This window comes from Neopsephotus bourkii, unplaced genomic scaffold (assembly GCF_033783945.1).
Source record: "Neopsephotus bourkii isolate Nb327-2 ecotype Australia unplaced genomic scaffold, CSIRO-AGI_Nbou_v1 NB_234, whole genome shotgun sequence".
Classification (NCBI taxonomy): domain Eukaryota; kingdom Metazoa; phylum Chordata; class Aves; order Psittaciformes; family Psittacidae; genus Neopsephotus; species Neopsephotus bourkii.
In genome coordinates, this window is record NW_026900744.1 from 11,094,948 (window position 1) to 11,122,598 (window position 27,651).

Here is a 27,651-nt window from a genome sequence, read left to right on the forward strand (position 1 = left end):
CGGTTCCCATTTGTAATCACACATTCAGTAAAATAATGAAGTTATAATTGCTAGGAATCCCTTCTCCCATATGTAACAGAGCCTGGGCAGGGGAGGGGGCACTACGATGAGACAGCAGCAAACACCGGCATTGCCTTGGTCAACATTTCAAGAGCAAATTAACCAGAGTTAAAGCAAGATGTGAGCTGTTAAAAATACCCCAAATCTGCCTAGATGATGACAACAATGATGAAAAGACACTTTTAATCTCTCCTTTGCTTGTTGCACTGAGAAAAGCATCCTCTTCCCATCAGGTGGACCCCAAATGGCCCCAAATTGGATGGGGCTTTGAGCAGCCTGGTCTAGTGGAAGGTGTCCCTGCCCATGGCAGGGGATTCGAACTGAATGAGCTTTAAGGTTCTTTCCAACACAAACCAGTCTGTGATTCCATGAAAACAAGGCTTGCTGTGCTCCTGTGCCTCTGCCCATGGCTCCTCATCAGTGCTCACCCTACAGAGCAAACACCTCCTTGGGAGCCCAGCCACCTGAATCCCATGGGTGCTGGGCAGTGGTCTGGGAAGGGATTTCAGCCCCAAACCACAGGTACCTGTGCTTTCTGCCTGCAGCTTTTCCAGTCCTTTTGCCTGCTGGGATTTGGGCCCTGCTAAGGAGAACCAGTAAAAAACAAAGAAACTACTGACCATGAGCACAAGGAATCATAAGTGACTCAGGCTTAAGAAGGGCAATTTTTGCCAGGCAAAATGTGATGGGTTTTTCAGATGGGGCTGGAAAACGGGGCTGAAGCTCTAATCGATCCAGCATTCAGCACATTAATCTGCAGAGTGAGGCTCAGCCAGCCCTGGCCTCAAGGTGCAGGGCTTGGCAGGAGCATTTGCCCAGGAGACAGAGGCAGCCATGGCTGTGAGGTCTCTGGTGGGTTGTCACTGCTCCACAGCACCGAGCTATCAGCACAGCAGGGAGAGCATCATTAAAGTGATGGGGACCAGGGGGAAGTTACGAATTCCCAGGGGGAGAGATCATGGAACAGGGCAGAGTCCCCACACCAGCACTGCCAGACCTCAGTAGCTGCTACTCAGCAAACGGACCCTCCTTTACGTGCTGGTGAGAGCACTGCGGGCTGCACGGTCAGGGCTTCCAGACATGGCGATCGATGTTTAAGGCACCCATAGCAGCTGCCATCTGCCCAACCCAGTGTCTTTCCCACTAAGGGAATCCATTTTGAGGGTCAATCTGCTGCCCACAGACCTCGGAGGGAGGTGGGAATGTGCTGGGACACAGCATGCAGCCCTGCAAGAGAGACGTCATTACCAGGGCTTGTGCCTAATCATAACAGTTTTTTTCTTTCTAACATTTTATTTTAGTAATTAATCACTGGAAGGAATTGGGTGAGAGTAAAGAATGAGACTTTTCCATCTGGATGTGCTGGAATTGTCTCACCAATAGCCTAGGCAGAGCAGTAGCAAACCTAACATAGAACTGGGGAGGACAGCGTCCTGGCTGGGCCATTGGCTTCTTGTGGTCGAGCTGGACTTCCTGCTTGCAGAAAATATCCATACACCACTCACATAGGGACATTTCCAACAACTGACAAAAACTGTGGGAGCTTCCAGCTATCTGGAAAGCCCTGGGGAACTGCTGCTGGCCAGAAAGCATTGCTGGAGGTAATAGCACATCCTGTGTGCATCACTCCTGCAATGGCCAGGGTCAGCCCTCAGCTATGCAAAGTTTCATCTGGCACAAGGATTCTTTCTGGGACAAGGGCTGTGTGTCTGCCAGCTAAGCCTTTGCAGGAGGTATTTCACCAGATCTGGTCACGTCTCTGCCTGACCAACCTAGAGTCAATGTGCCCTGAGCAAAAGCAATAGCAGACGTCCAGACAGGAGCTTTCCCCATTCTCTTCATCCTTCTCCACTCACCCCCATGTCTGACAAACTGCCACCTCCCTGGGATGGAGGAGAAGTGACCTGGAGCCATTGGACAGGACAAGGACAGGGCCCGGAAGCTCATCTCAGGGGAAAGGAGAGGACCCCTGCTATGGCTGTTTGACCGATTGACACAGCTTACAACTCCTGAGGGAGATGGTCAGTGCCGACAGGAGCAGGGAAGCTCAGAGCCCTCTTTGCATTGCTCCACAAAGTGAGACGACTCTGTGCTTCGTCATCACCAGGGACTGCTCGGTGCTTTGAAAGGGTGCTTTCTCTTGCCTGGAGCAGATGATGTGTCACCATCTCCCCTAAAACTGTCATGACTCTGGGGACATTGTCCTCCTCAGCATCGCAGCCAGGAGCCCTGACACATCCCTCTGGCATCTCAGCCAGGAGGGAAGGAAGAAAAGTGGGGCTGGGACCGGAAAGATCCCAGGAGCAGAGCAGGAGCGTCATACAGCACCAGCACAGAGTACAGCTATAGCCGTGCATTCTGCTCCTCTCTGCTTGTTCTCTCAGGAAAGTTCAGTCCCGGCTGTCAGTCCCCTTCTCCTGCTTTATTTGAAGTTGCAGATCTACGTACATGATGGTGTCTCTAATTAATATAAATATAGCGAAACATAAATAATAGACATGCCTGAAATAGTGTCACCCCGAGCAGGCAGGCGTACGCGTCATGGAAAGAAAATAAAGAGGCTTTTTTATCTGTTTTGGCATTTTTTGTTTGTTTTCGGTGGTTTGTTCTGTTCCTTAGGAAACAGCAACCTTTGCCACGGGTGAAACCACTCCAAAGCAAGAGAGACCGAGGGGCAGAGGGGTAAAAAGCCCCAGGGAAGAGAGAGGGATGAGGATGGGGACGAGGATAGTGACGGGGACAGGGATAGCGGCGGGGCTGCGGGGCACGGTGCCGGGCGGTGGGAGCCAGGGGAAGCCCTGCCGCTCTGGGGAGGCGGGGATTCACAGTAAATGAGGTTTATGATGGAAACGCGGTTCCCGGTCCTCCCCGCACGGCGGCTGCTCCCCGCCACGGCACTTCCCGGCGCTGCCCCGGGCCCGGGGAGGGGCGAGGGCGCGGTCGGGGCAGCCGGGCTCTTCCCTCCAACTCCTCCTCCTCTTCCTCCTGCTGCCGGCCGCCCGCCGGTGCCGGCGGACCGGGCGGAGCAGAGCAGAGCAGAGCAGAGCAGAGCGGCCGGGCCCGCTCGCATCCCTCCGCATCACCCTGCCCGGCTCCGCCTCGCCGAGGAGCGGGGAGCTGCCGGGCTGCTCCCTGAGCCCGGTAAGCGGCAGACGCGGAGCCGCCTTCTCGGGAGAGACCTGGCTGGTCCCGCCGGCCGCCGCCGATGGCACCGCGCTGCCGCCGCCAAGTAAGGGGACAGCGGCGAGGGGACGCGAGGTGCGGCAGTGGGGGGGTGGTGGGGACGCACGGCACAACGGGGACCCGCGGCGGGCTCATCCCCTTCCAAGGGGAACATCCCGCGCGGGACCGTCTGTTGCCCAGCCCGGCACTCGCTCCAGTGCCCTCGGAGCCGGTCCCGATCCCGTCCCGAGGCCTTTGGGTTGGGTTTGAAGCGGTTTGGGGAAAGGGGACAGGCGTTCAAGCAGTGGGGCAGCGCTTGGTTTGGGGAAGGGGGGGGGGGAGGGAGCCCGTGGGAAAAGCTGCTTAAAGGGTCGGGAAGGACGGGGCAGCATCCTCTTGTCCACCCCAAGGTGGAGAAGATGGCTTCCACCAAGCCTCTAACACAGCCCGGGAGGCTATGTGGTCTTCACTGGTGTCTTAGCATGTGTTGGTTCTCAGCTTTGCTATAAAACAACACACCCTTTTGACTAGCAGAGAAACAGCCCGAGTCAGCTGTTCCCCCACATTGCCAGGCCGGGGAAGCTCATTAGTGTCTTCCTCATTAAGTAAAAATTGCTGGGGCCATTTGCTTTGGAGGGCAGGAAGATTGAGGAGGTGTTCGGCATGCCCAGCCTGCGGCAAGAGACTGTCTGCAACTTGTTCTTCAGGTTGTTTCAGGGTATGAAAGGGCAGAAGAACGTATTTCAAAGCTCCTGGAAAGCGACATTATCCCATGCAAGGTGCAGTTAACCTGTGGGACATGCTGCAGCACGATTCCTGCAGGGACAGAAGCAGAGCTTCCCTGCGCCAGCAGTGGGAAGCCGTGGGTTTGTAGGTGTGAAGTGATGGAGCTAGGAGGATACCTCAGTCCCGAGGCTGTGGGGGCCAACCACTGCCTCCCTGCCAGCCCTACCTTCCTGTGGGAAGGGGCTTTCCTGCAAGACAAGCTCTGGTCTGGCTGGGACATGCCCGGGAGGTGGCGAGGGGACAGGTCTCACTCTAAAGGCATCCTAGCTTGGATCCAGCCTGCTCTGGATGCAGCCAGCAGGATTATTCTCTAAAAAGGCAACTGGAGTAAGTCGGGAAGTTGTTGGTGTCCCTGGGGTGAGAGCTGAGCTGTCCTGGCCCTGGCAGGCTGATGGAGAGGGACTGGCTGTGCTGGGTCCCCACTGTCCCAGCTCCCAGCTGGGAACCGGTATGCCTGCAGCCTGACCTCAGGCCACCCTCCTCCCAGCTGTGTGGGAGAAAGCACTTGCCATGCAAGAGCTGGTCATGATGGCAGATGTCTCTTTGCTTGTTCTTTACACAGCGATCAGGGAGAGGGGAGCATCTCTGAGCAAAATGCTGCTTGCTTGCTTGAAAGCTGCCAGGGAGTGATGCCCTGCAGCCGGGAGTGGGCACAGAGGCCCAGCAAGGTGCTCCTGGCAGATGTGTGCATGTGGCTCTGCATGGATGGGTGGGCAAAGGGAACGTGTAGAGAGCAACAGGCAGGAAGATGGAAAAAGCAGATCCCAAGTGTCCTCTCAGGCTGGCAAAATGCAGAGAAGTGCGTTCCCCTGTCACTGCAGAAAATAGTTTGAGCGTGACTTGGTAGGGGTTTGTTTGCTGCAGTGGGACAGGAGGGATTTACACTCCACCCACCAGCTCAGGGGCCTCTCCCCAGTCCAACACAAAAATAGGCCGATCTTCTCAAATGATGTGGCGGGCTGGAAAATGCCATTCATGCGAGGACCCATGGGGCTTCTGCCCCAGGAGAAACTGTTGTGAGTGACTCTCTTTCAGCAGGCCCTGCGAGGGATGCAGGGAAGAGCCTGGCTTCGGGCTGTGCTGTGCCCACGGCTGCTGGAGAGCTACAGCCTACGCACGTGCCAGCGTGCAGCATATGCACAGCAGGAGCTCTCCCTCCTCGCATGGTCTCCTGAAGCTTGAGGAGCTGGTGTTTTTCCTTCCCAAAGGGCATTTGAAGCAGAAATCTCCTGTGGCCATCAGCACACTCCTGCCGAGCTGGCCAAAGGAGGCTCTGCAAGAGTGGCTGCTTTTCTGCCAGCACCTGGAGGCTGCTGTCCTACCCACTGCCCACAGTCGGTCTGCCCCAGACTCGGTAAAGTGAGGTCTTCAGTAGCTCCAGTCCTGCAGAGGGCAGGTGGATGCCAGCAGCACAAACCCTCCCAAATCTGTGGCGAGCCCCATGGTACTGTGCTGTGTGCTGGGGAGCAGCCCAGGAGCTGGATCCTCTGTCCTTAGCAGCACCAGGCTGCCAGGGGTGGCTGGGGAGGCTGGTGGGAAGTGGCATCTGGCTGGAAAAGCAGCTCCTCTGCTCACCCATCATTGTCCCCAGCAGTCCCCCAGCCCTGGACACTGGGGGTGCCTGCGGGCAGCCCTTTCTCGTGGATATTAAGATGTGCCTGCTGTCCAAGGCCTGGCCTGGCCACCACCTGCCTGGGTCCCACTGGCCAGTAGGGACTGGCCCATCCCCAGCTTCAACCTGGCATCACCCTTGTTGATGTGAATGTTTCAGGCCCTACATGGCCGGGCCCTGGCTCCCATTGAGCTGCACCTCTGCCCGCATCCGGCGATGCTCCCCAGGGTGCCTCCTCCATCATCCCTCAGCTCCCACACCCAGCCCCGGGGCAGGCAGGATGCTGCGTGCATGCAGGGGCTTCCTGAGGGCTCTGGCACCAGCTAATCCCCAGGGAGGGCTTGGGAGGTGCTCGGAGCCCTCCTAGCTCCCTCCTTTCCATCCTCCCCCGGCCAATTCAGCCATCCTGAGTCACGCCGTGCGTGCTGCCAGTGCCAGCAGAATGGCAGAGCCCACATGCACAGCTGGTGGGCATGGAGCGAGAAGGGGAAAGGGGCCATGTCCCCGGAGGTGCAGTCCACTGTTCCTTTTAATGCTAGCAGGGAGCTATTTTTAGAGAGAGGCAAATTTGATTTAATAGAACATAATTTGCCGCTGACAATTCAGAAGGCAACCGAACAAGCAGCTGGATTCCTAAGGAGGTTTTCCCTGCCCTGCCTGAAATCCAAAGCTGACGTGCCAGAAGTGGCATTTGTTATTCCAGCGATTGCTGGGGGAAAGCCCCTTGGGATGGCACAATTAGCTCCGCTTTGCTTTCCTTCTGTTGCTTCATGCTGCCCCATAACCCAACACTGAACCAAGCAAGGGGTATTTTCACTGCCGTCCATTGCAGGAGGCTTGGTGCACTGGGGCTCCTGGCAGCTGGAGCCAACCAGGAGTCCCCCCCTTTGCATTTTCTTGTGCAGGCTGTGCTGGCTCTGTTCTCCCAGCCTCTTCTTGTATAAATTTAGGATAAAGAATAGGTTCTGGTCAAACAAAACAGCTCACTTGCCAGGAAACAGAAAGTGTACGCTCATGGAGGGTTACTTACAGACTGAGTTCTGCTGGACCAGCCTCAGAGATACCCTGGGACAAACCCTTCATCCTGGAAAGGTGGAAACACTGTACTCCTGCTTGTCCTTTCCCCAGGATGAAGATCCCTAGAAAACCGGTGCCAGTATGGGAAGACGTTGGGTGGTTTTTACTGGCCCAGCTACACAACTGTTTTAATACCTGTGTCCAGCCTCTCCCTGGTTGGTGGCATGGGGACAAGGAGCTGCTGGGATGAGCTGGGATGGCCACAGGCTGGAGGAAAGGTGCCTCAGGGCCAGCAGGGCCTGGCAAGGGTGGAGAGGTGGCATTTCCCTCAGGGCTGTGTGTTGTCCCCACATGAGTGCCCAAGGCAGAGCAGCATGAGCACACAGCATCATCCCCCTCAGCCCTGAGGTAGCTGTGTCCCTGCAGTGCTGGGCAGGAGCAGCAGAAGCATCTCAGGGATCACAGAATCACAGAAAGATTTGGGTTGGAAGGGACCTTAAAGCTCATCCAGTTCCAACCCCCTGCCATGGGCAGGGACACCTTCCACTAGACCAGGTTGCTCCAAGCCCCATCCAGCCTGGCCTTGAACACTGCCAGGGATGGGGCAGCCACAGCTTCTGTGGGCACCCTGTGACAGGGCCTCAGCACCATCACAGGGAAGAGCTTCCTCATGTGTAATCTAAATCTCCCCTCTGTCAGCCCAAAGCCATTCCCCCTTGTCCTGTCACCACAGGCCCTTGTAAAAACTCCCTCTCCAGATTTCTTGTTGGCCCCTTTAGGCACTGGAAGCTGCTCTAAGGTCTCTGTGAAGCCTTCTCTTCTCCAGGCTGAACAAGCCCAGCTCTCTCAGCCTGGCTCCCTCTCCCCCGATCGTGTCCCAAAATCCTTATGAAGGTGGTCGCATTTCCTTGCCAGCCCTGGGGCTGCCCTTTGTGGCTGAAGTGAAGGGGGTCTGTCCCAGAGACAGCTGCGGGCAAATCCTGGGATTAGGGGTAAGTGCCTGTCCCTGGTGCACCCCATATGCAAATGTCCCTAGGGACACTGGGTGGGTTTGGTGTGGCACTTGGGACCCAGCACCTCCCCAGAGTGACTTGCTCACCTTTGCCAAATGCCTTTTCCTGCAAATGGACAGCACCACGAGCAGCCCAGCCAGCCGCTGGGCGTGTGGGTGCTCCCCAAGCATCACCCCCAGTCATGTGGCCTTTCCATGCTCGCCCTTGCTCCTCTTTTGTGTCAGCTCAGTCTAGTGAAAACTGGGAGCCAACATTTAGCAGGGAAGTGGCCGTAAAATGAAGATCAATTTGCTCTCATCTGGTCCTTGAAGAGAGGCACCTCCTCGGGATGCTGTCTTTTCCCCTATGACTGATTTGGTTAAGTGAAGAAGCTAATAACTCTTGAAGCCTGAACATGGATGGGCTGGAGAGGGCCACTGGTAGGGATGCTTCCTCTACAATGCAGGTTTTTCCCTCTCACCCAGTTTTGAGCATAGATTTTAATTTATGATGGTTCTCCATGGAGGATCCAGTTAAAGGTCACCACCAGCTTCGGAGATAGAGGCGCAAGCTGGGAGCTTCCGTTCATTGAGCCCCCCTGCCTCCGTGCACTGCATCTTCTCTAATTAGTTGTGTCCTTCCTTCTGCTCCTGTCACGCTGGGTTCCCCTGGAAAACACCACGGGTACACAAGGCAGCAAACTTCTATCCCCATAGTGGCGTTTGCCTTGGCTCTAATTGAGGCACATCCTTCAGCTGCCGGTGTGGCTGTTGCTGGTTGCATGATGCCACCTCTCCTGCAGCTGGGCACTGCTGAACTCTTCCCCTCTCTCTATCCTGCCCTAGGGAGGAAGGTGCTGATCCAGGATTTGCTGCCCATAGGCTCAGTGGGATGATGCCAGCTGGCCAAGAGCCCCCCGCGCCCCTCACCATGCCAATGTGACAGAGCCAGCCCAGCACAGCAAGTACAGCATCTTGTGGCCACCCCAAAGCGGGCTCTGCTGCCTGAAGATGAGCGATGGGGGGTGGATCTCGCTCAGCCCTGCCGAGTTCACCCAGCTCCAGCAGTACACGGACTGTGAGTACCCTGCACATCGCCCCAGGACAGGGATGAAGGGCTCTAAAGACCTGTTCACCTGTGCCAGACCGGTCCTCCACATCCTTGGTGTCCTCCTGGAGAAACAGATAACTCTTTAGATTGGGGATGGGGAGGCTGGGAAGATTCCAGCTGGTGGGACACAGCAGGAGAGTCCCTGTGCCTGCACTCCCTGGAGAATTCAGCTAAGCACCAGCCCCCCTGCTTTGGCAGCCGCACACGTGAGCATGGCTCGGTCCCTCTGAAGGCGGCCAGCTCCCACGTTTGTCCATGAAGCAAAATGCCAGCAAGGAAAGCAGACTGGCTTTTCCCAAACACGTGGAGCTGCTCCACGGCTCGCCTCAGGTTGCCAATCCTCTGCGGCAATTTTACTTAGCGCTTTCACAGAGCAGCCCCTCTCCTGCAGCTCCTGCCAAGCAGAGGAGGTTGGCGGTGGTGCTGTGGGGTCCTGGGGCTTCCAGAGGCTGCAGAGGGAGCCCAGGCAAAGCCTACGCATCTGAAACCGGGTCCTTGAGGCCCTGCCTACCAGAGAGCCAGCGTGTGAGTGTACTTGTTGCAGCAGGCGATGGCGAAGTGATGTAGCCTGAGAGCAGGACAGGACAGGCAGGAAAGCTCAGTCAGGACCATGGCACAAAGGGAGAGGAAGTGTAAAATCTCTGCTTGACAGAGGCAGCGTGTCCCTGGGGTGAGCAGGCTTCTGCAGGAGAGGACTTGGAGGCAAAGGGGTCCCCATGACCTCCCCAGAGCTGTCCTCAGGGCTGCCACACATGGCTGGGGTGAGGCTGGCAGCATGGGAAGGCATGGCTCCCAACTCCAACAAGCCAGTGCAAGCAGCTCCCAGCTCCCTGCCTGCCCACCCGCCATCCCAGACAGGAACACAGGGCTGCAGGCAGAGGTGTGTGTGTAGCATCGCTGTCTGCATCTCATCCTGCCTTTCTTGAGTCACAGACCATAAAACACCATCTGTAACGCTGAGCTCATGTTCAGTGTTGTCAGTCTGTTAATCACAGTGTGGCAAGCAAGGCTGCAGTGCAGGCAGCTGCCTCCTCCCCAGGAGGGTGGTCTGGAAGTGACAGGGGGATGTGAGCCCTCACAGGGGCTTTAGGAACTCATCCAGCTCCAGCCCCTGCCCCAGGCAGGGACACCTTCCACTGGACCAGGTGGCTCCAAGCCCTGTCCAACCTGGCCTTGAACACTGCCAGGGATGGGGCAGCCACAGCTTCCCTGGGCAACCTGTGCCAGGGCCTCAGCACCCTCACAGGGAAGAATTTCTTCCTCGTATCTAGTCCAAATCTCCTCTCTCAGCCCAAAGCCATTCCCCCTTGTCCTGTCACTGCAGGCTCTTGCCAAAAGCTCCTCTCCAGATTTCCTGTTGGCCCCTTTAGGCACTGGAAGCTGCTCTAAGGTCTCTGTGGAGCCTTCTCTTCTCCAGGGGGACTCTCTAATCTAATGGCTAAGGGATCTCACCTGTGTGACGCCTTTGTCTCCACAGACTCCACCAAGAAGCTCAAGGATGTCCTGGAGGAATTCCACGGGGATGGTGTCCTCTCGAAGTACAACCCCGAACAGGTATGGCCCTGTCCCCTCCAGCCTGCCCCCAGCACCCTGCCAGCTTCCCTAGCACAGCCCCCTCAGCTAAGAGCAGCCATTCTGTCTGTCCACCTCCCGCCTCTCCCTATGACCATGCTCCCAGCACTGGGAAAGATGCTTTCACAGATGGGGAGCATCTTTCCCAGCCCCCAGCCACATATTCCCCCCTCCCCAGCCATCCCAGGGACAGGCTTGCTGTGCTGCCATCCCACCTCACCCCATCACTGCTGCCAGGAGCCCCTGGCTGTGCTGGCTGCAAGCACTGGAGAGGGATGCATGAGGTGCATTTTGGGGCATCTCCTTGCCAGGCAGAAGCCAGGAGGGATTTTCTGTCTCTCTTCCCCCAAAAGCAAATGATTTTGCTGTTGCCAGTGTGGGACGAGGGAAGGCCCCATGTGTTCTTGCTCTTGCCTGGGGAAGGCTGGGGTTATTTTATCCAAGTGGTGCTTTCAGAGAGACCTATTAATGTGCCAGCAGGACAGAGCCTTTCACAGGGGCCATAATCACTGAAATGAGGGAAAATGAGAAAAATCGGTGGGCTGAATGCGTTGAGGAGGGGCAGCAAAACTACCCTGCTATTGAAGGGCACCACAGGGCCCTCGCTGTAGCTGGGGCCGCAAAAGCCGTCAGGAAGGCAACGTTCTGATGTGAAGAGGATGCCCAGCAGGGAAGGAGGAGGCGAGGAGCCCCGGGGAGGACAATAGTCCCCAGGGCTGGGGGTGGGTTGGAGAGCCCCCCTGCTCCGTGCCCTGCCATGGGGGAGCAGGAGACTTTCAGAGCCCCCTGCAGCCAGCTGGCACTGGGGGTGTTTGGCCCTGCTGCCTCCGAGTCTCTTTAGTTTATATCTCACCACTGGGATTTGGGAAGCTGGTTTTGGGGAGGGTTCTGCAGCTGATGTGCCCAGTGATGGGGGGTCCGGGATACCACCCTCCACTGGTGCATCTGCACCCCCATGGCATGTCTGGGGCACCTCCATCATTCTTCTGTGTCTGCTCCCCAGCCCATTGACTATGAGGGCTTTCACCTCTTCATGAAGACCTACCTGGAGGCAGACGTGCCTGAGGAGCTTTGCCAACACCTCTTCACCTCCTTCAAGCGTAAGATATGTCAAGCCTCCCCCGAGACCCAGCGCCAGAGCCCCAGTGTCTCACAGCACAATACCCTTGGTAAGCCAGCCCCTGACACTCACCTGGGTACACTTTGGGCTCTCTCCCATGCTGGCCCACAGGGACAGAGGTTGTGGGGTGACACCTGCAAGTGGGTGCCATCAAGGCCAGCACACTCTGTCCCATCCCATGGATGGGCTCCCAGGGGCCCTCCGCTGCTCCAGGCTGGCAAAAGCTTTGCCTGGAGTGGAGATCCACAGGACACCTCCCTTCCAGACCTGTAAGTCACTCAATGCTAGCATCTCCATCAGAGCAAGGTGGCCTGTGCACCTCTCACAGGTACTGGTAGTGGGTGGGCACCCAGAGCAGGGGACCTGTGCCAGGCACCCAGTTTCCCCCTGCCCTTGCCCAGGTGGACTTGCAGTGCATGAAGACCTCTGCTGAAAGGACTATAAACTGCAAAGGAAAAGGGAGAACCCTCCCTGGGTGCTTGTCTGCAGTGTTGGGGCTTGAGAGCATCTCTGGCAGGTGGCAGGGGTCTACATCCTGCCCGCCTGGTGCCAGGCACTGGGGTGGCCAGTCCCCGTGGGTGGGAGCGCTGCTGGAGACTGCTGGGCCAGGCAGCAGGGTGAGGCCTGTGAGGGTGGTGGTGCCCCTCAGGGAGCCCTGGTCCAGGATGCCAGTGTGCTCTGGAATAGCAAAAACCCAGGATGAGTGACCAGCCTTGTGGTTGCCTCATCCCTGGCAGTGTTCAAGGCCAGGTTGGATGGGGCTTGGAGCAACGTGGTCTAGTGGAAGGTGTCCCTGCCCATTGCAGGGGGTTGGAACTGGATGAGTTTTAAGGTCCTTTCCAACCCAAACCATTCTATGGTCTGTCTGCTTTGCAGGGATCAATGGGAAATCACTTCTAAGTGCCCTAGGACGACACACCCCAGAGCCAAAGAGCTGCCAAAGCAACACAGCTGAGCCACAGCCATCATCCCTCACCCCGGCATCGATCCCCAATGCCTCTCCCAGCTGGTCCAGGTCATCTTCACAGAAGTCCACCACTGGCACCCCTTCTGCTCATAACTCCTCGGGCTCCTCAAAGATCTCCTCCGGGTCCCTGCTCAGCCCTCAGTCACCAGGTGAGCTTGGCTGGGGCTCTGTGGGCACAAACCCTTCCTGGTTTCCCAAGCTGCAGAACCCCACACCTAGCCCCGGCGGTGCAGCTGGTCAGGTCCCTGGCGTGCTGGTGGTGACCTTCAAAAATCCACGGGTTCCTGGCATTTGGACACCTTTTCTTTGCAAACTGATCCCATCGGGTAGAGCCCTCCCAGTCAATTGCCTGGCTCCTAGCTAGGGGGCATTGGAGCTGCGAGTCACGGCTGCCTCCAGCCCAGCTCCTGCCTCAGCAGAGCATGTCCCCATGGCTTCTCACTGCCCATACCCACAGTGCCAGGGTTGTGAGGGTCTGCAGCCAGGGACCAACTTGCAGTGTTCAGCCCTGCTCCTGCAATGGATCCCAGCACCACAATAAATGGCTCCCTGCCCCAGAGTGCTGCCAGCCCCATGTTGCAGCTGGGAACAGCTCCTGGCACTAATGGCCAGCCCTCTGCCTGGCCTTCATCCCCTGCTCCCTGCCCACAGGCACGAGAGGCGTGGAGAAGAGGTTACCCTTCAGCCTGCGGAAGAGCCACAGCTCCCTGAAAGCTGCCCCCCCACAGCCCCCTGCCCCCCTGGCACAAGTGGTCCACCTGAAGGACATCGTCTGCTACCTGTCCCTGCTGGAGAGGGGACGGGCCGAGGACAAGCTGGAGTGTAAGTGGGACCCTGGAGCCATGGGATGCTGGTCACACATCACTGGAGGCATCTGCTGGGGAGTCACCTAAGGAGGGCTGTGGGAATGGATGTTCCTACTCACTTTTTAATGCTGAAACGTTAAAACCGCTTAAGAAAACAGCTCAGCTTCACCTCCTGCTGGCACCCGTGTGTGACACACACAGAGCTGGGGGGTGTATGGCTTTGCTCCAATGTCCCACAGCCCAGTATGGGCTCAGGTCCCATCCCATCCCAGAGTCCCAGCAGCCCTGGCACTGAGCACTGGCTGCCTGGGGTGCCCCAGGACTGGGGTGTAACTGGCAGCCGGCTTCTTTTTTCCCTCCAGTTATGTTTCGCCTCTATGATACTGATGGAAACGGCCTCCTGGACAGCTCGGTAAGCCTTCCCTTGGGAGAGGAGGAGCCTACCTGGGGGGGTGAAGACATGCAGGGCCTGCTGTCAGGGTGCCTGCTGCCCTGGTGTGGTGCTCCAAGCTAGACAGGGGTATGGGAAGGGAGGAGGAAGGAAGCAGCCTTTGCTATAGGGCTGGACCATGGGGCTGGGGGATGCATGCCAGCTCTGCAGCAGGTAGAAGGAATCCACCCACCAGTAATTGCAGCTCTACATCAGGTCACAGGCTTTCAGAAGAGAAAAACTGCACAAACCCGTCCCTGGGAGTTTCCTTTTTTGTCCTTTGGGTATTGCCCTTGAAACCTGTTGCAAATAAAAATCTGCTTTATCAGAGCAGCTATTCTGAGGGGAAAACCTACTGCAGATCTTGTGGCAGGTTTCAGAGGAGAAAGCAGCTCCCAGCACCCACTGAGAAGTGGGGTATTGCTGACCCCCTGTGCGGGTGGGAGTCTGGGGTGGACTTGGGTGTATCAGGATGTAGACCTGGGGGCTTGAGGCTGGACACGCTGCTTGTGCCCAAAGCCGTCCCTAAGTGCCAGGCACCGATGTCTTTCTGTGCTCAGGAGCTGGATCGTATCATCAACCAGATGGTGCATGTGGCCGAGTACCTGGAGTGGGACTCCACTGAGCTGAAGCCTGTGAGTGCCTGGGCTGGGGATGCTACAGGAGCTCTGGGTGGGAGGCAGCAGCCAGGGCTCGCAGGCAGCATCACCGTGACACTGCATCTCCCCCCTCCTCCAGATCTTGAAGACGATGATGGAGGAGATTGACTATGACCATGATGGGACCGTGACGCTGGAGGAGTGGATCCGGGGAGGCATGACCACCATCCCCTTGCTGGTCCTTCTAGGGATGGAGACAGTGAGTGCCCACATAGCGACCTGCTTTGGCCACATCTAGTGCTGCCCACTCCAGAAGGAAAGCCAGGGGCTTGCTGCAGCGGGAGAGGAAGGTGGCAATGGAGGGCATGCAGGGACCATACCTGCACCAACAGGCTAGGCACCCATTTGGCACCACACAGCCCCCTGCTCCCTGGTCCCAGCAGACACCCTCACCCTGTATTTGCTGAGCAGCCTTGGCCCCCCAGATCTTCACAAGCTCAGTTTTGAGCTAGCTGCAGTCATTGCCAGCTGCTGTGCCCCAGCAGGCTGGGTTTGCTCCCTGCTGTCAATGCAGCATACTCCTGTTTGATGAATATTTAATCAAAACATAAGATGAGCATGTAAAATGACAGCTCCTCTCCTGGTGCGAGCTTCAAAGAACAGGAGGGGTGGTTTGGGACCCCTCCTTATTTTGCTGTGTTGCTTTTCCACCCTTTTGGAGTTAATTTCATTGAGGTGCATCCCTAGCCATAGTTTGCTGCTGGTAATCATTTGCAGGGAAAATCCATGTTTTTGCTCCATGGTGTTCCTTCTGACAGTTACTTCCTACAGAGTCGGGAGGGCAGGTTTTCTAGTAGCAACATTGAAGAAAATGGGGAATTTTAAGTGGCTTCTGCAAAGCACTCAAGCCTGGAGCCAGATGTAAGAGGCTTGGTTTGGTCACCCTGTGGTGGCAGGGTCTGTCCCCAGGTGTGGAGTCACCTTCCTGTTGGCCACCAGCAGAGAATCCCTGGAGCCAGGCTGTGCTGAGGGGCTGTGTGGAACTGGAGCTTGGTGCCAGGAGTGCCAGGAGCTGGACATGCCTAGGGAGCAGGGATGGGATGGGAACACCAGGGAGCAGGGGGAGCTGGTGGTCCAGCCGGGTGTGAACTGCAAACACACTGGGGGCTTTTCCAAAACAAAAAGCTGATGGAAGTGGTGGGCTGAGTGAATGGGGACCCCCAGAACAGGGCAGTGACCCCCCCTCACCCTCTGCTTCCTGCCCTGCAGAACGCGAAGGACGACGGGCAGCACGCCTGGAGGCTGAAGCACTTCAAGAAACCTGCCTACTGCAACTTCTGCCACACCATGCTGCTGGGGGTCCGCAAGCAGGGCCTCTGCTGCTCCTGTGAGTTACAGACCCTGGCCAGGCTGTTGCGCCCCAGGCTGGCAGCTCCCACCCCATTCCAGTGCCACAGGGAGGGGGGAACTAGTCTCCATCAGTGCTGAGCCCCGCAGGTGCTGCAGGGCAAGTGGGGAGGGGATGCTGGGGTGTGATGCTCACCACCTTCTTCTCTCCTGCCAGTCTGCAAGTACACGGTCCACGAGAGGTGCGTGTCCAAAGATATCGCCTCCTGCATCAGCACCTATGTGAAGTCCAAGAGAAACACAAGCGTGAGTAGGTGGCTGGTGCACTTCTGAGCTGGTGGGGCTCCCTTGGAGATCTCCCAGAGGCAGCACCACTGGCAGCAGCAGGCCCCTTTGTCTGCTGCCCACGTCCCATATGCCCTTTTCCCATGGGATTTGATCTTGGGTCCTGGGCAGCAGCTCACAGGCATTCCCAGCGTCCAGAGCCTGGGAGGGTAGATCCTATCCCCAGCCCCCAGGGATCAGCAGGACACCAGTCCCAAGGTTTGACATGGCTTCAGGTGGAGATGGGTGTCCCTGTTGTGCTGCATGGAGCAGCAGGGAGGGAAGGTGGCCATGTGAGGGGTTGTTTTGCATCAGTCAGCATCCCTGCACAGCACAGCACCCTCCAGAACCACAGCAGCAGCGGAGAGGTGATGGCTGAAGGTCAGTGGGTGCTGTGCCTGCAGTGCCCCTGTACCTTGCAGGTGATGCAGCACACATGGATCGAGGGCAATTCCCCCGTCAAGTGTGACAGATGCCACAAGAGCATCAAGTGCTACCAGGGCATCACCGGCCTGCACTGTGTCTGGTGCCAAGTCACTGTGAGTATGTGGGTGCACTGGAGCAGGGGTGCACCCTGCAGCTCCCTGCACCGCTGGCCATGGGGAGGAGAGGTTCACAGATAGGAGATGGCCGTGTGTCCCTGCCCCAACCTCCCTTCCTCCTGTCCCATCCAGCTCCACAACAAATGTGCCTCCCATGTGAAGCCGGAATGTGATGGGGGTCCGCTGCGGGACCACATCTTACTGCCTTCCTACATCTGCCCTGTCGTCCTGGTAAGTGCCCCCTCCTTGCTGCTGGGTGGCAGGGACCTGGCAGGGCACTGCTGTGGCCAACCCGCCTCCCCCAGCTGCTGGTGCTGCCTTCCTGGGGTGGTGTGCACATCCGCGCCTCTGTTCCCCAAAGGACAGGCAGTCCCACTGTCGGAGATCCGAGAGCGACTCCCCTGCCAGCACCAACCCCGAGGACAGCCAGGGCTTCAGGTTCAACCCCAGCACAGTGGATGGGCAAGGACTGCAGGTAGGTTCCTACGGTGGGGACCGTGAGCTCTACTGTGGGTGCATACCGAGCCCTGCAGCGGCACTTTCTGCCCTTCAGATCAGCCCGCGGCCAGGGACACATCCTCTCCTGGTGCTTGTGAACCCCAAGAGCGGAGGAAGGCAAGGGGAGCGGTAGGTGGGGTCCTGCACAGGGACAGTGTTCCCTTAGGATCAGGGGCTCCAAGTCCCTAAGGCTGCCCCGGCATCTGTCACGGAGGGCAGCTCACCTCTGCAGCGTGCCTCACACCTCTCCTTTCCCTAGGGTCCTTCGGAAATTCCACTATCTGCTCAACCCGCGCCAAGTGTACAACCTGGACCGCGGCGGGCCTGCGCCAGGGTACGGGGATGCTGCATCCACTCCTCTGCCCCCTCCCACTGGCCCCTGCTCCCCTACATCACCGCTTGTCTCTCCGGGCTCTCTCCAGGCTGAGCTTCTTTCGGGACACTCCAGATTTCCGCGTCCTGGCCTGCGGAGGGGACGGCACAGTCGGCTGGATCCTGGACTGCATAGGTGAATGAGGGGCAGCTGTGCTCCCACAGAGCATCGTCCACCCATGTTCTTGGTGATCTGCTGCAGGTTCCTGATATTCTCTGCGTGACAGGGGATGGGGATCCTGCCAACAGCATTACCCCTGGGTTGCCATCCAAGGAGGGACATGGAGAAGAGCAGGGAATGAGCCCTTTCAACCCCAAACCTCTCTTTCCTCTTGACTTGCAGACAAGGCAAACTTGGCAAAGCACCCACCGGTGGCCATCCTGCCCCTGGGAACGGGCAATGACCTGGCCCGGTGCCTGCGCTGGGGAGGAGGTGAGGCTGGGCAAGCATCACGCAGGGGGTGGCTGGGCTGTGGGCACTGTGGTGTGGCTGGGTGGGTGCTGTCCTGGGACAAGGTTCCTGGGACAAAGCTCAGGGCTGCATCTGAGCCATGGTGCCTCCTGATGGTGCTTCCTAAAAAAGCTGCTGCTGCTTTCTAAACCTGCATTGGGAATGCTGTGCCATCAGCTGAAGTCTCTGCCGCTGCTGCAAGGAAGAGCCAGGCATCTCGCTGCTGCTACAGCACCAGCCGCCAGCTCCCCTGGGTGTTTAGCACTCAAATACCTCCATGTGACATCGCTGCACCCCCCTTCATCCTCATTCATCCTCCTCAAGGCCCATCTTCTTTCCTTTACAGGCTATGAAGGAGGCAACCTGATGAAGGTCCTGAAAGACATTGAGCACAGCACAGAGGTGATGTTGGACCGCTGGCAGATAGACGTCATTCCCAGTGACAGGGAGGCCAATGGAGACCCTGTCCCATCCACCATCATCAACAACTACTTCTCCATTGGGGTGGTGAGTACCACAGGGTAGGACTGGGCCTTGAGGACAGCGCAGGGCTAGTCACTGGTGCCCAGACAATGCAATGCACACTGGAGTCCTCCAAACCACGGCAAAGCAGAGGGAAGAACCCGGGAGCTCAGTGGAGCACAGGAGCTGTGATTTGGGTCCCCAGCACAGCCACAGCTTCAAACCCAGCCAGAACAGTGGCTTCCCAAGGGCATTTTACAGTGGCCAAGCTGTGGTTGCCTCATCCCTGGCAGTGTTCAAGGCCAGGCTGGATGGGCTTGGAGCAACCTGGTCTGGTGGAAGGTGTCCCTGCCCATGGCAGGGGGTTGGAACTGGATGAGCTTTGAGGTCCCTTCTGACCCAAACCATTCTGTGATTCTATGAATTTGCTGGAGTGGCCCAGCTCAGTGGGAACACTCTAGGGATGCCAGCCCCCACACTGTCTCATCCTGTCTTCTTCTGGACTCATCCTTTGGCTCTCTTCCGAGACATCCCTGAGCTAATTCCCAGGAGCAGAGTCTGGTTCCTGATGCCATTAAATCCTGGGAGCAGCAGGGGTTTGGGGGAATGACAAACTGGAGAGTACTGTTTTTCCCAGGGGCTTCCAGCATTTTTGGACTTGGCCATATGTGCCTGAACGGTGCCATCATGGTGGGGGTTGCCCACCCAGCAGTGCTGCAGGGTGCTTCCAGTTTCACATCAGTTCCTGCCTTATGCCAGGGGATGTCACTGCAGGTGGCATTTGGTGACAGCTTTCAAGTCAGCCTTACCCCCCGCCCTGAACAGTAGAGGATGCAGTGAGCTTCGGGAGAGCTGCTGGGGCAGAGCTGCCAGGAGCAGGGTCCTGGAGTGTCCCCAGAGCCCACTGCCCTGCTAGTAGCCCTTTCTTCCTCCGTCAGCATCCACCCTCATACGGAGCCCCTGTGATTAGGGAAGGAAGCGAAGTGTGCTAATTACATCTCACTTAACACATCCATTCAGTACCCTGTGAGCAGCCTGGCTGAGGGTTCCTCCATCGTCCCAGCATGTGCCATGGGGTCAGCAGCAAGGCCAGAGAGCTGAGCCCACATTACCCTGGCCTGTGCCCACAGGGGGTGGAGGGGGGGTTCTATTTCCCTGCTGTGTCACCGACCTCTCTGCCTCCCTGTCCCTGCAGGATGCCTCCATCGCCCACCGCTTCCATGTCATGCGAGAAAAGCACCCTGAGAAATTCAATAGCAGGTAAGGGCTGCCCATGGACCCCTCCAAGAGCTGGGTGAGGGGGGATGCCCTGCTGCTGCCATGCACCATGCAGAGGGGAAGTGCTGGAGCTTCCCAGCCTCCCACCAGGCTCCTTTTGCCCTTCTCCCCATGGGACTGTCAGCAACCCTGAGGACATGGTATGGTGTTCAGCCAGCCTTAAGGCACAGGCATGGTGGGGGTCCAGGGTGCTCCTTCATGACCCATGCAGCAGTAACAGGCTGCTCAAACTTGGCCACACACCCAATTACGCTCATTTGTGCTTTATAATTAGCATCAAATTCCAAAACTGGCATGAGCAGGCCAGGCAGCGAGGGCAGGGCAGGCAGCAGGTCATAGCTCGCTCCTGCTGTGCTCAGGGTGCATGGAAATGGTGTGATGGCAGCAGGGGCTGTGGCTTGTGACCCTCATCCCCATATTCCTAAATACCTGCTAGAAAAACCCCAAATGGACCAAAGCATCTGTCTCTGCTCTGAAATCCAGAGGTTACAGCTTCCCCTGGAAGCCTGGCGCAGTGATTGATGCAGGGGATGAGCAGTGGTCAGGGGCTGCCTGGCAGGGTGCAGGGAGGGTGTGAGGCAGGGTTTGAGGTGGGGGACATCCCCTCCATGGGGTACCCCACCCTGGCAGCCCTGTTGAGAGGCAACAGCCCATGGTCAGCTCTGCTAAGATAAAAGCACCCCTGTCCCATGCTGAGGGAGTATTCAGCCCCAGCATCCTTCCCCTCCACAGGGTGTCAGAGCCATGTCTGCTCAAACCACCCGCTGCCCCACAGCACAACTCCCTGGGGCTGTGACACTGGTGGTCCCTCCCCACAATTGCTTATGTCCCCATCAATGCCACATGTCCCCATCACAACAGCTCCAGAAAGATTCTGGCAGCCCATCCTGGGGGATGGGGGCAGATGGGGCAAAGTGCTACTTCCAAGCGGGATGCTGATGCATGTCTGTGCCCCAGAATGAAGAACAAGCTGTGGTACTTCGAATTTGGGACATCGGAGACATTTGCAGCCACTTGCAAGAAGCTCCACGACTATGTTGAGGTGGAGGTAGGTTTCCTTGGGGGAAGGTCCCTTGCTCCAGCCGTGGCACAAAGGGCGATGTTACCTGTGGGTTACAGAGTCAAAGAATGGTTTGGGTTGGAAGTGTCCTTAAAGCTCATCCAGTTCCAACCCCCTGCCATGGGCAGGGACACCTTCCACTAGACCAGGCTGCTCCAAACCCCGTCCAGTCTGGCCTTAAACACTGCCAGGGATGGGGCAGCCACAGCTTCCCTGGGCAACCTGTGCCAGGGCCTCAGCACCCTCATGGTGAAGAATATTTCCCTCATATCTAATCTAAATCTGTCAGCTCAAATTTTGTTATTTCAGCTTAAAGCAGAGTCCCTCGGTCGGGGCTTTTGGGGGTTTGGGGAGCGGGTGCCATGGCAGCTTTGACCCCTTAGGGTGGCAGGAGGATGCTGTGGCTGGCAGGACTCACTCTTTCACTGCACGGCACACACTGCAGAGCTGGCCAGCTGCAGGCAGAAGAATAACCCTGTATTCCCCCCCCACCCCCCTTCCAGCTGTATTTGAGAGCGTGCCTGGAATAATCTCTGGATGACATGGAAACAGCCTTTAATTATAGTGGGGAGGAGGGTTCATGGTTGATACGAGTGCTGTCATTTCTCTGCTTGTACTGGAGGGTTCGGGCCGTGTTTGCTGTAAGCTGCCACCTCTTCTTACCCCTGGATACATGACCCTTCTACAGTTTTGCCTTGAGGGGAGTTTCAGCCCTTCTCAAAGCTCTTATGGAGTAGCTGCACCCTTGGCAGCTGGTGGGGAGGGACACAAATATCTCACCCCCTTCTCCAGCCACATGCCAACGTCCCACGGCACATGAAGTCCATGTCTGTGGGGTCTGACACTGCTGGAGATGGGCGTGAGGTGCCCGCACACTCCCCACCAAAGCATCACCAGCTGCAGCGCACCAGCAGGAAAGTGTTAATCCCCCAGGATCTGGAGTTGAAAGCCGCAGCCTGTCCTCCCCCCAGCTCCCAGGCAACTGTCAGCCTTGCAGAGAAACGGCAGTTTTGTTTTGGAAATTGGCACTCGCTCCCCTAACAGCTCCTGGAAACGAATCTGCTTTTCCCCCAGCTGCAAATCTCGACTTCCAGCATCGCTGCCAGCGTGCCGTCAGCTGCCCCTCATCAAAGAGCCCATTGTGGCGCGCTGGCACGCTAACAGGGGAGGGCACAGGCAGGGGGTGATGGCTCCCTGTGTGCGTGGGTAGCTGTGGTCCTGTCTGCCCCGCAGCATCCCTGGAAATCCCACAGCCCGGGCAGCCCTGGGTCGCTCCCATCCCACTATGGCCAGGTCAGTAGGAAGGATGCCTGCAATTAGGAGCGATGCGCAGCTCAGCTAGGGATGGGAAAATGGGAAATCAAAGTTCTCTTGCTCAGTATCAAGAGAGTTAGGGTCTTTTCCTACAAATCATCATATCATTAAGATGTATTGAGAACGAAAGGATTCACAGTCTTTCCAAGGTCTGGAGAGACAGCTTTTCACTCCCAGACCAGAAGATTCCTGCTTCTTGCCTTCAACACAAGGCTAAAAATAAGAACTTGGAGCATCGGGGAGGCAGAGCAGATCTGAACACACAAGAGACACTTGCTCGTGCAAGCACCCAGCTCCACATACATGTGGCTGGCACGCTCAGCGCTTGCAGAGAGGGTATCAAAAATAAGCTCAATACTTTCAGTCTTTGCTAGGGGAAAACTGGAGCCAAAGCAGCAGCAGGGGTTCATCCAGTCCATTTGCATTCCTCTTGTCAAAGCAAGAGTAGGTAGAAATGCCATTGCATCACCAAAATGCAAGGAATAAAAAGTGCTGCTGTTTGCTGAAGCGCAGCGCGGCAGGCAGAGTTGCATAAAGGAGAATACAAATGCTCCAGAGAAAACACAGTTGAATGGGAAAGCAGCTGCTTCCTCCAGAGGTACCTAGAAAGGGGATCCAGCATCACTTGGGTAGCACGAGAGTGAGGAGACCTGAAGTTAAAAAATGCATTTCCATGGCTGCTGCTTTCAGGACTGTGGGAAAGCCGCAGGCAACAGATATTTTACCTTTCACAGGGCATTTTCAGCTGTGCAGACCTGCTGTAAGGATGTGAAGCCCAGGGTACCAGTTCTGTGTGCTTGGCTTGCAGTTTTCTGTCCTTAACCTGCCGTTTTCATCTTTGACATCTTCCCTATCACTTCCTTCCATCCTCATTTCTAGTTTCCAGATTGCACTTGAAGATTACTGGTTTGAGTTAGGTTTTGGGCAGCCAAACTTTCTGATTCTTTGGCACCAGTTTGAACAAGGGGAGGTGAGGAAGCATGTGCTGGAGGTGCTTGGATGGAGGTTTCTCTGAGGCTAAGGTGGAACTGTCTCCTATTTTGGGTTGTAGCACTGAGTGCAACCAAGGTTTTATGTGGTCTCATAGGAATTTGCTTTTCAAAACTGCCATCTGTGGTGTGCAGTAGGATTCATATTGAATGGAGGGGAAAGCAGCACAAGGGAAGTGAGGTGGTTGTTGTCAGCCCTAGAAAAGCAAAGCGGGGACATATTTGTTTGCACCTCCAGCCCCAGCCACCCTAGGGCAGGATTGACCTGGTGATCCACTGTGCTTGGGGACCCCAGATCCTTTGGTGTGCCGGTGGGGAGAGGAGGCTGGGCTCCACGGTGCTGGGCACCCTGTGTTCTGACACTGCCCGTGTGCCCGGCAGTGTGATGGGACCGTGCTGGACCTGACCAACACGTCCCTGGAGGGCATCGCCGTCCTCAACATCCCCAGCATGTACGGCGGCTCCAACCTCTGGGGTGAGACCAAGAAGCAGCGTGGTTACAGCCGGCTGGGCAAGAAAGTCCCCGAGAAGCTGCACGCCGCGGTGGTCACTGACGCCAAGGACCTCAAGTTCTGCGTGCAGGGTGAGCAGTGGAGCCTGGGGATGACTGGGATGTGTGGGGTTGGCACGGGGTATGTGACAGTTCTGGCTGGGGCTCAGTGCACGTGGCACTGGAGGGGTTGCTATTGTCTTGGTGTATTTTGGGGTGACGGGGTGATCCCAACAGTAATCTGTCCAAGCTAGAGAAGGAGGCTGGCTCTGTCCATCTGCATCCCATTTCTCAGGGCTGGTCATGCTGTGCCACGGTGACCAGAGAGGATGTGGCTCCCACGCCTGCCATCCACCTCTCCTCCCACCCTCTGGGGACCATGCTCAGAGGTGGGGAGGGTGGTTCCAAATGGGACCCATCGCCTGCAGGCATGAGGCTGGGCAGCCGTGGTGCTCTCTGGGGCTGGCAGGCAGGCGCTGCTGCAGAGGAGGAACGGGAAGCAGAGCTGCAGAGCTGGCACCGAGGGCTTTAGTAAGCATCTTTCCAGGTTCCAACGCAGCTCTGCCAGCCTGGCTGGGGGAGCGGGGTGGAGCTCAGGAACAGCACAGAACCCAGGCTGTGCCCTGCTGTCACCTTGCACCCACTGCTGCAGCCACTGGGACTGTCCCCAGGGGCATGTGTGGGGCACGGGCAGCCCAAAGTGCTGGCAGGGCTCCCCAGCACAGAGCAGTGGATTAGAAAGCACACAGCAAAATAGGCAAAGGGCCCATATTTTCCAGCTGCCAACCTCCTGCAGCCTGGGGCTGGGGTGGGAAACTGCCGCCCTGCAGCATGGCTGCCAGGGTGGGGGTGTCTCTGAGCATCCCAGGCTGTCATCGGCTCAAGCGCATGGGCAGCAGGGAGCAGGAGAGGGCAAAGGCCTGTTCCAGAGGTGGTGAGAGGCAGTGGGTCAGTCTCCTGGGCACATCCCCAGTAGGCAGGAGAGTGTGGAGAGACTCAGAGGGTTCTCCTGGGGGGGTTCCACCAAGGGTGAAAGAGGACCCTGAGGGGAGTGAGAGACCATGACTTGCCCTGGTGTGGAGCACCGTTGCTGGTGTCCCTCCCAGTAAGGATTCTGCTGTACATCCTTGCTCCTGTGGGGCTGCAGTGCTCCAGGGCACCCAGGGAGAGGTGTCTGCCACCATTTCATACAACAATGCAATAGCAAAGGGCTGGGGGTATCTGGGCTGCCACCTTGCAGCCGTGCAGGGCTGGGCACTACTTCAGACCAGGAGTATTTTGCTGTGGAGATTTTGGACATCACCACTGCCCAATGCTGTGAACGCTGAGCTCAGTGGTCTCAGGGCATGAGGGACATCAGGACACATCCCCACAGTGTCACCAGCCCCAGTACCCTGCAGGGCAGGCAGTGGCCCCAGTGTTTCAGATGTCAGCAGAAGGTGGGGGATCCCCAGACACAGGGGAACCACCTGTGATCCCTCTCTCTTGCAGACCTCAGCGACCACCTCCTGGAGGTGGTGGGGCTGGAGGGTGCGATGGAGATGGGGCAGATCTACACGGGGCTGAAGAGTGCTGGGAAGAGGCTGGCCCAGTGTTCATCTGTCACCATCAGGTATTTGTCACCCTTCCCACCCGAGCACCCAACCGGCGGCAAAAGCTGATGCCTGTGTCATCCTGTGTTCCCTCTATTTGCACCTTGCAGGACATCCAAGCTGCTGCCCATGCAGGTGGATGGGGAGCCCTGGATGCAGCCATCCTGCACGGTGAGTCCTCGGTGTGCTGGCAGTATGTTGGCATGGGGCAGGCAGGGCTGGTAGCATGATGGGATGCAGACAGGCAGGGGCTGGCAGCATGATGGGCAGCCTTGGCTCCCCACACAACATGGCAAAGCCTCTGGAGGAAGGTTCCTGTGCTTGCTGGTGGGTAGCCCACAATGTGCCATGGACTCATGGCAAGCAGTCATGGGAGCCATGGGGACAGGGACATGCTTGTTCCTTGCAGGGTGGGTGGGCACAGCCACGTGCCTTCTGGGGGGGCTGCAGTGTGGTCCCCCACCATCTGGCAGGCAGGTTGTCCAGAGGAGAAATCCTCTGCCTATCCCTGGACGTGATTCTGGAGCAGTTACTCCCATGCAGTGGGATGACATTCAGTGACACAGCCGTGGGGAAGTGCTATTCCTTGCCTCGGTGCTGGCTGCTCCCAGCTTGCTGAGGTTGCTCTGTGGGGTCCCTGGGCTCGGGGTGCCTGGGGAGCCTCAAAGCCCAGGGCCCCCTTATGAGCTGGGGTTTTCACTTCGTTTTTAGGTCAAAATCACACATAAGAGCCAAGTGCCGATGCTGCTGGGCCCCCCCCAGAAGAGCAGCTTCTTCTTCCTGAAGAGAAGAAACCGAACTCGAGAATAAGCAGTGTGCAAGGAGCCACAGCACAGAGGGGTCCTGGACACGCACCCAGTGCAGGGGTCCCCCAGTCCCCGCTCTGTGGCAGGGAGACAAAACTCCCTCCCTAGCCCAGCGGGGATGATTTGTCCTAGGAAGGCCTCGGAGGCTCCTTCCCAACCACCACAAGCATCTTCTCCAGGCAGACGGAGGCAGAGGGCGAGGGCAGGCCGGCACGCAGGGAGCGTGTTTGCCAGCGCAGCGCCAGGACTGGGGTTCCTTTCCCTCTATTTAAATGCCGCCCGCCCCAGCAGAGCTGCAGAGGAACACGCTCCGGAGCAAAGGCCAAGTTCACTTATTTATTCCCAGCCCTCTGGAAGGACACTCCGTGTTTCACTGCCCTGGCTTCGTGTCCACCAGCCCTGCACATGGAGGAGTTATTTATTTTCTTAGCCTAGAGGAGACGGTCTCTGCCCTGCCTTCAGCCACTGTTTTGGGATGGGTTTGGAGCAGCCTTTGCTGCCCTGGGAGCTGCGAGGCGTGGGACAGGCTGGGGACAGATGGTGCCTGGGCCACAGGGACAAGCGTGGGATGGATGGGAGGAGACTGTGTTTTGAAGGGGAAACAGCAAAAATGGGATTTCGGGAGTGCTGTCAGTCCTGGGACTCCCCCATGCCCCAGCTGTGGGTTTCGTGTTCATATTGATGTGAGTATTCAGCAAACTTTGGGGGAGCTTCAGGGGTCACCTTTTTATGAGCCTGGGTTGGACACAAACATCACCTCCCTTGTCTGCTGGCTGTCCCCCATGGCACCTCCTTCCATGAGGACTTTCCTCTCTCCTAAAGCCTGCCAGCCTGCCCCAGGGGATAGGGATTCTGGGGACAGGCATCCAGACACTCTTCTCACTTGGAAGTCTGTGTGGTCCCCCTTTTTTACATGTCCTCCCCGTGTGCTGTCCCAGTGGTGATGTGTGCTGCCTCTGATGCTCCTGGATGGCTGCAGGAAGCATGGCAGAGCTGTTGCACCTCAGTTTCCACATAGCCAGGTCCCCAGCCCACCCTGAAACTGAGGAGCCTTGCAGATGCTGGCTGCTAGATCCCAGCTCGAATGCACAGGCAGGTTTTGGTGGCATCCCCTACGTGTCCATAACCAGATGTCTGGGGACAGACCATGGGATGCAGCTTCCCAGGATGTGATGGGGACCAGAAAACAGGCAAATGCACGGAGGCCATGGTGATCTGGGTGTGTGACCTGCTTCACGGTGCTTCCAGCAGCCAGGAGTAGGCAGGATCAGCCCGCAGGAAGAGCTGCTGGTTGCTTCTGCAGGCACCTGCTGTCTCCTGCAGTGGCGCTTGTGCGGGGAGATGCCCAGCTCCCCAGTCAGTCCCAATTCCCAGGCAGCTGCCTCCTTTCTGGTGGAGGCCCCTGTGCTGCTGTCATGAATCCAGGAGTGGTGTGTGACCCACGGATGTTGCCACAGGCAGCAAAACCACTGCCTGTCCGCACTATGCCTCTGCCACAGTCACCGTATCCTCCCCAGGGACGCAGGGGCTGGTCCTTCCTCACGCTGCAGGTCTCAATAGCATTCTCCTGTCTGTGCAGAGGGTGCTGCTGATCACCCTCCCAAGCAGGGGCAGTGCTGCCGTGTGTGTGCTCTTTCTGACAGCAGCCATAGGGCGCTGCTCACAAGGGAGGAGGTGGCAGCACCCCAGGGGAGCCCCAGCCAGGCTCCATCCCAGGGCACAGGAGGAGGCTCCAGTGGGCTGCCACAGCTCCCCCTCCTCCTGCCCTCGGCACCAGCAGCGGGCAGGGCGAGCTGGGGGCAGGTGCTCGCTGCAGTGCAGCACCCAGTGGGGTGCTGGTGGCAGCTGAGGAGCCGTGGGGAGGGTGCCCTGTGCTGCGGAGCACAGAGGTTG

General features: G+C 57.5%; 3 protein-coding genes across 4 annotated transcripts in view; 1 reads left to right on the forward strand and 2 right to left on the reverse strand.

Moving 5' to 3' along the window:
• Window positions 1–15,844, reverse strand: part of LOC133207910 (small ubiquitin-related modifier 3) — a 41,712-nt gene extending 25,868 nt beyond the window's left edge. The window contains exon 1 of the mRNA XM_061345297.1: window positions 15,841–15,844. The gene's annotated coding sequence lies outside the window, so the exon portion shown is untranslated. The remainder of the gene's footprint in view (window positions 1–15,840) is intronic.
• The window catches only part of UBE2G2 (ubiquitin conjugating enzyme E2 G2), a 94,971-nt gene that overhangs the window by 43,440 nt on the left and 23,880 nt on the right, over window positions 1–27,651 (reverse strand). The window lies entirely within an intron of this gene.
• Window positions 2,954–26,690, forward strand: LOC133207899 (diacylglycerol kinase gamma-like). Of its 2 annotated transcripts, none has more exons than XM_061345268.1 (25): window positions 2,954–3,289; window positions 8,511–8,706; window positions 10,217–10,293; window positions 11,315–11,480; window positions 12,308–12,547; window positions 13,050–13,220; window positions 13,567–13,616; window positions 14,195–14,269; window positions 14,373–14,492; window positions 15,503–15,620; window positions 15,798–15,886; window positions 16,327–16,443; window positions 16,579–16,677; window positions 16,808–16,921; window positions 17,000–17,073; window positions 17,204–17,278; window positions 17,367–17,452; window positions 17,660–17,749; window positions 18,114–18,274; window positions 19,425–19,489; window positions 20,465–20,555; window positions 23,252–23,453; window positions 24,852–24,972; window positions 25,063–25,123; window positions 25,664–26,690. In XM_061345268.1, exons 1-25 carry the CDS (start codon window positions 3,266–3,268, stop codon window positions 25,760–25,762), a joined length of 2,781 nt encoding a protein of 926 aa, XP_061201252.1. In that variant the 5' UTR covers window positions 2,954–3,265; the 3' UTR covers window positions 25,763–26,690. The 2 variants fall into 2 exon arrangements, with proteins under 2 accessions (XP_061201252.1, XP_061201253.1); XM_061345269.1 differs by having other exon boundaries at window positions 2,956–3,289; window positions 8,475–8,706.

Coding starts and splice junctions, on each gene's coding strand:
- LOC133207899 (XM_061345268.1), top strand. CDS start 3,266: ATGGCACCGCGCTGCCGCCGCCAA. Junction 14,493..15,502: donor TCCTTCTAGGGATGGAGACA/GTGAGTGCCCAC, acceptor CCTGCCCTGCAG/AACGCGAAGGACGACGGGCA. Junction 16,444..16,578: donor GTGTCTGGTGCCAAGTCACT/GTGAGTATGTGG, acceptor TGTCCCATCCAG/CTCCACAACAAATGTGCCTC.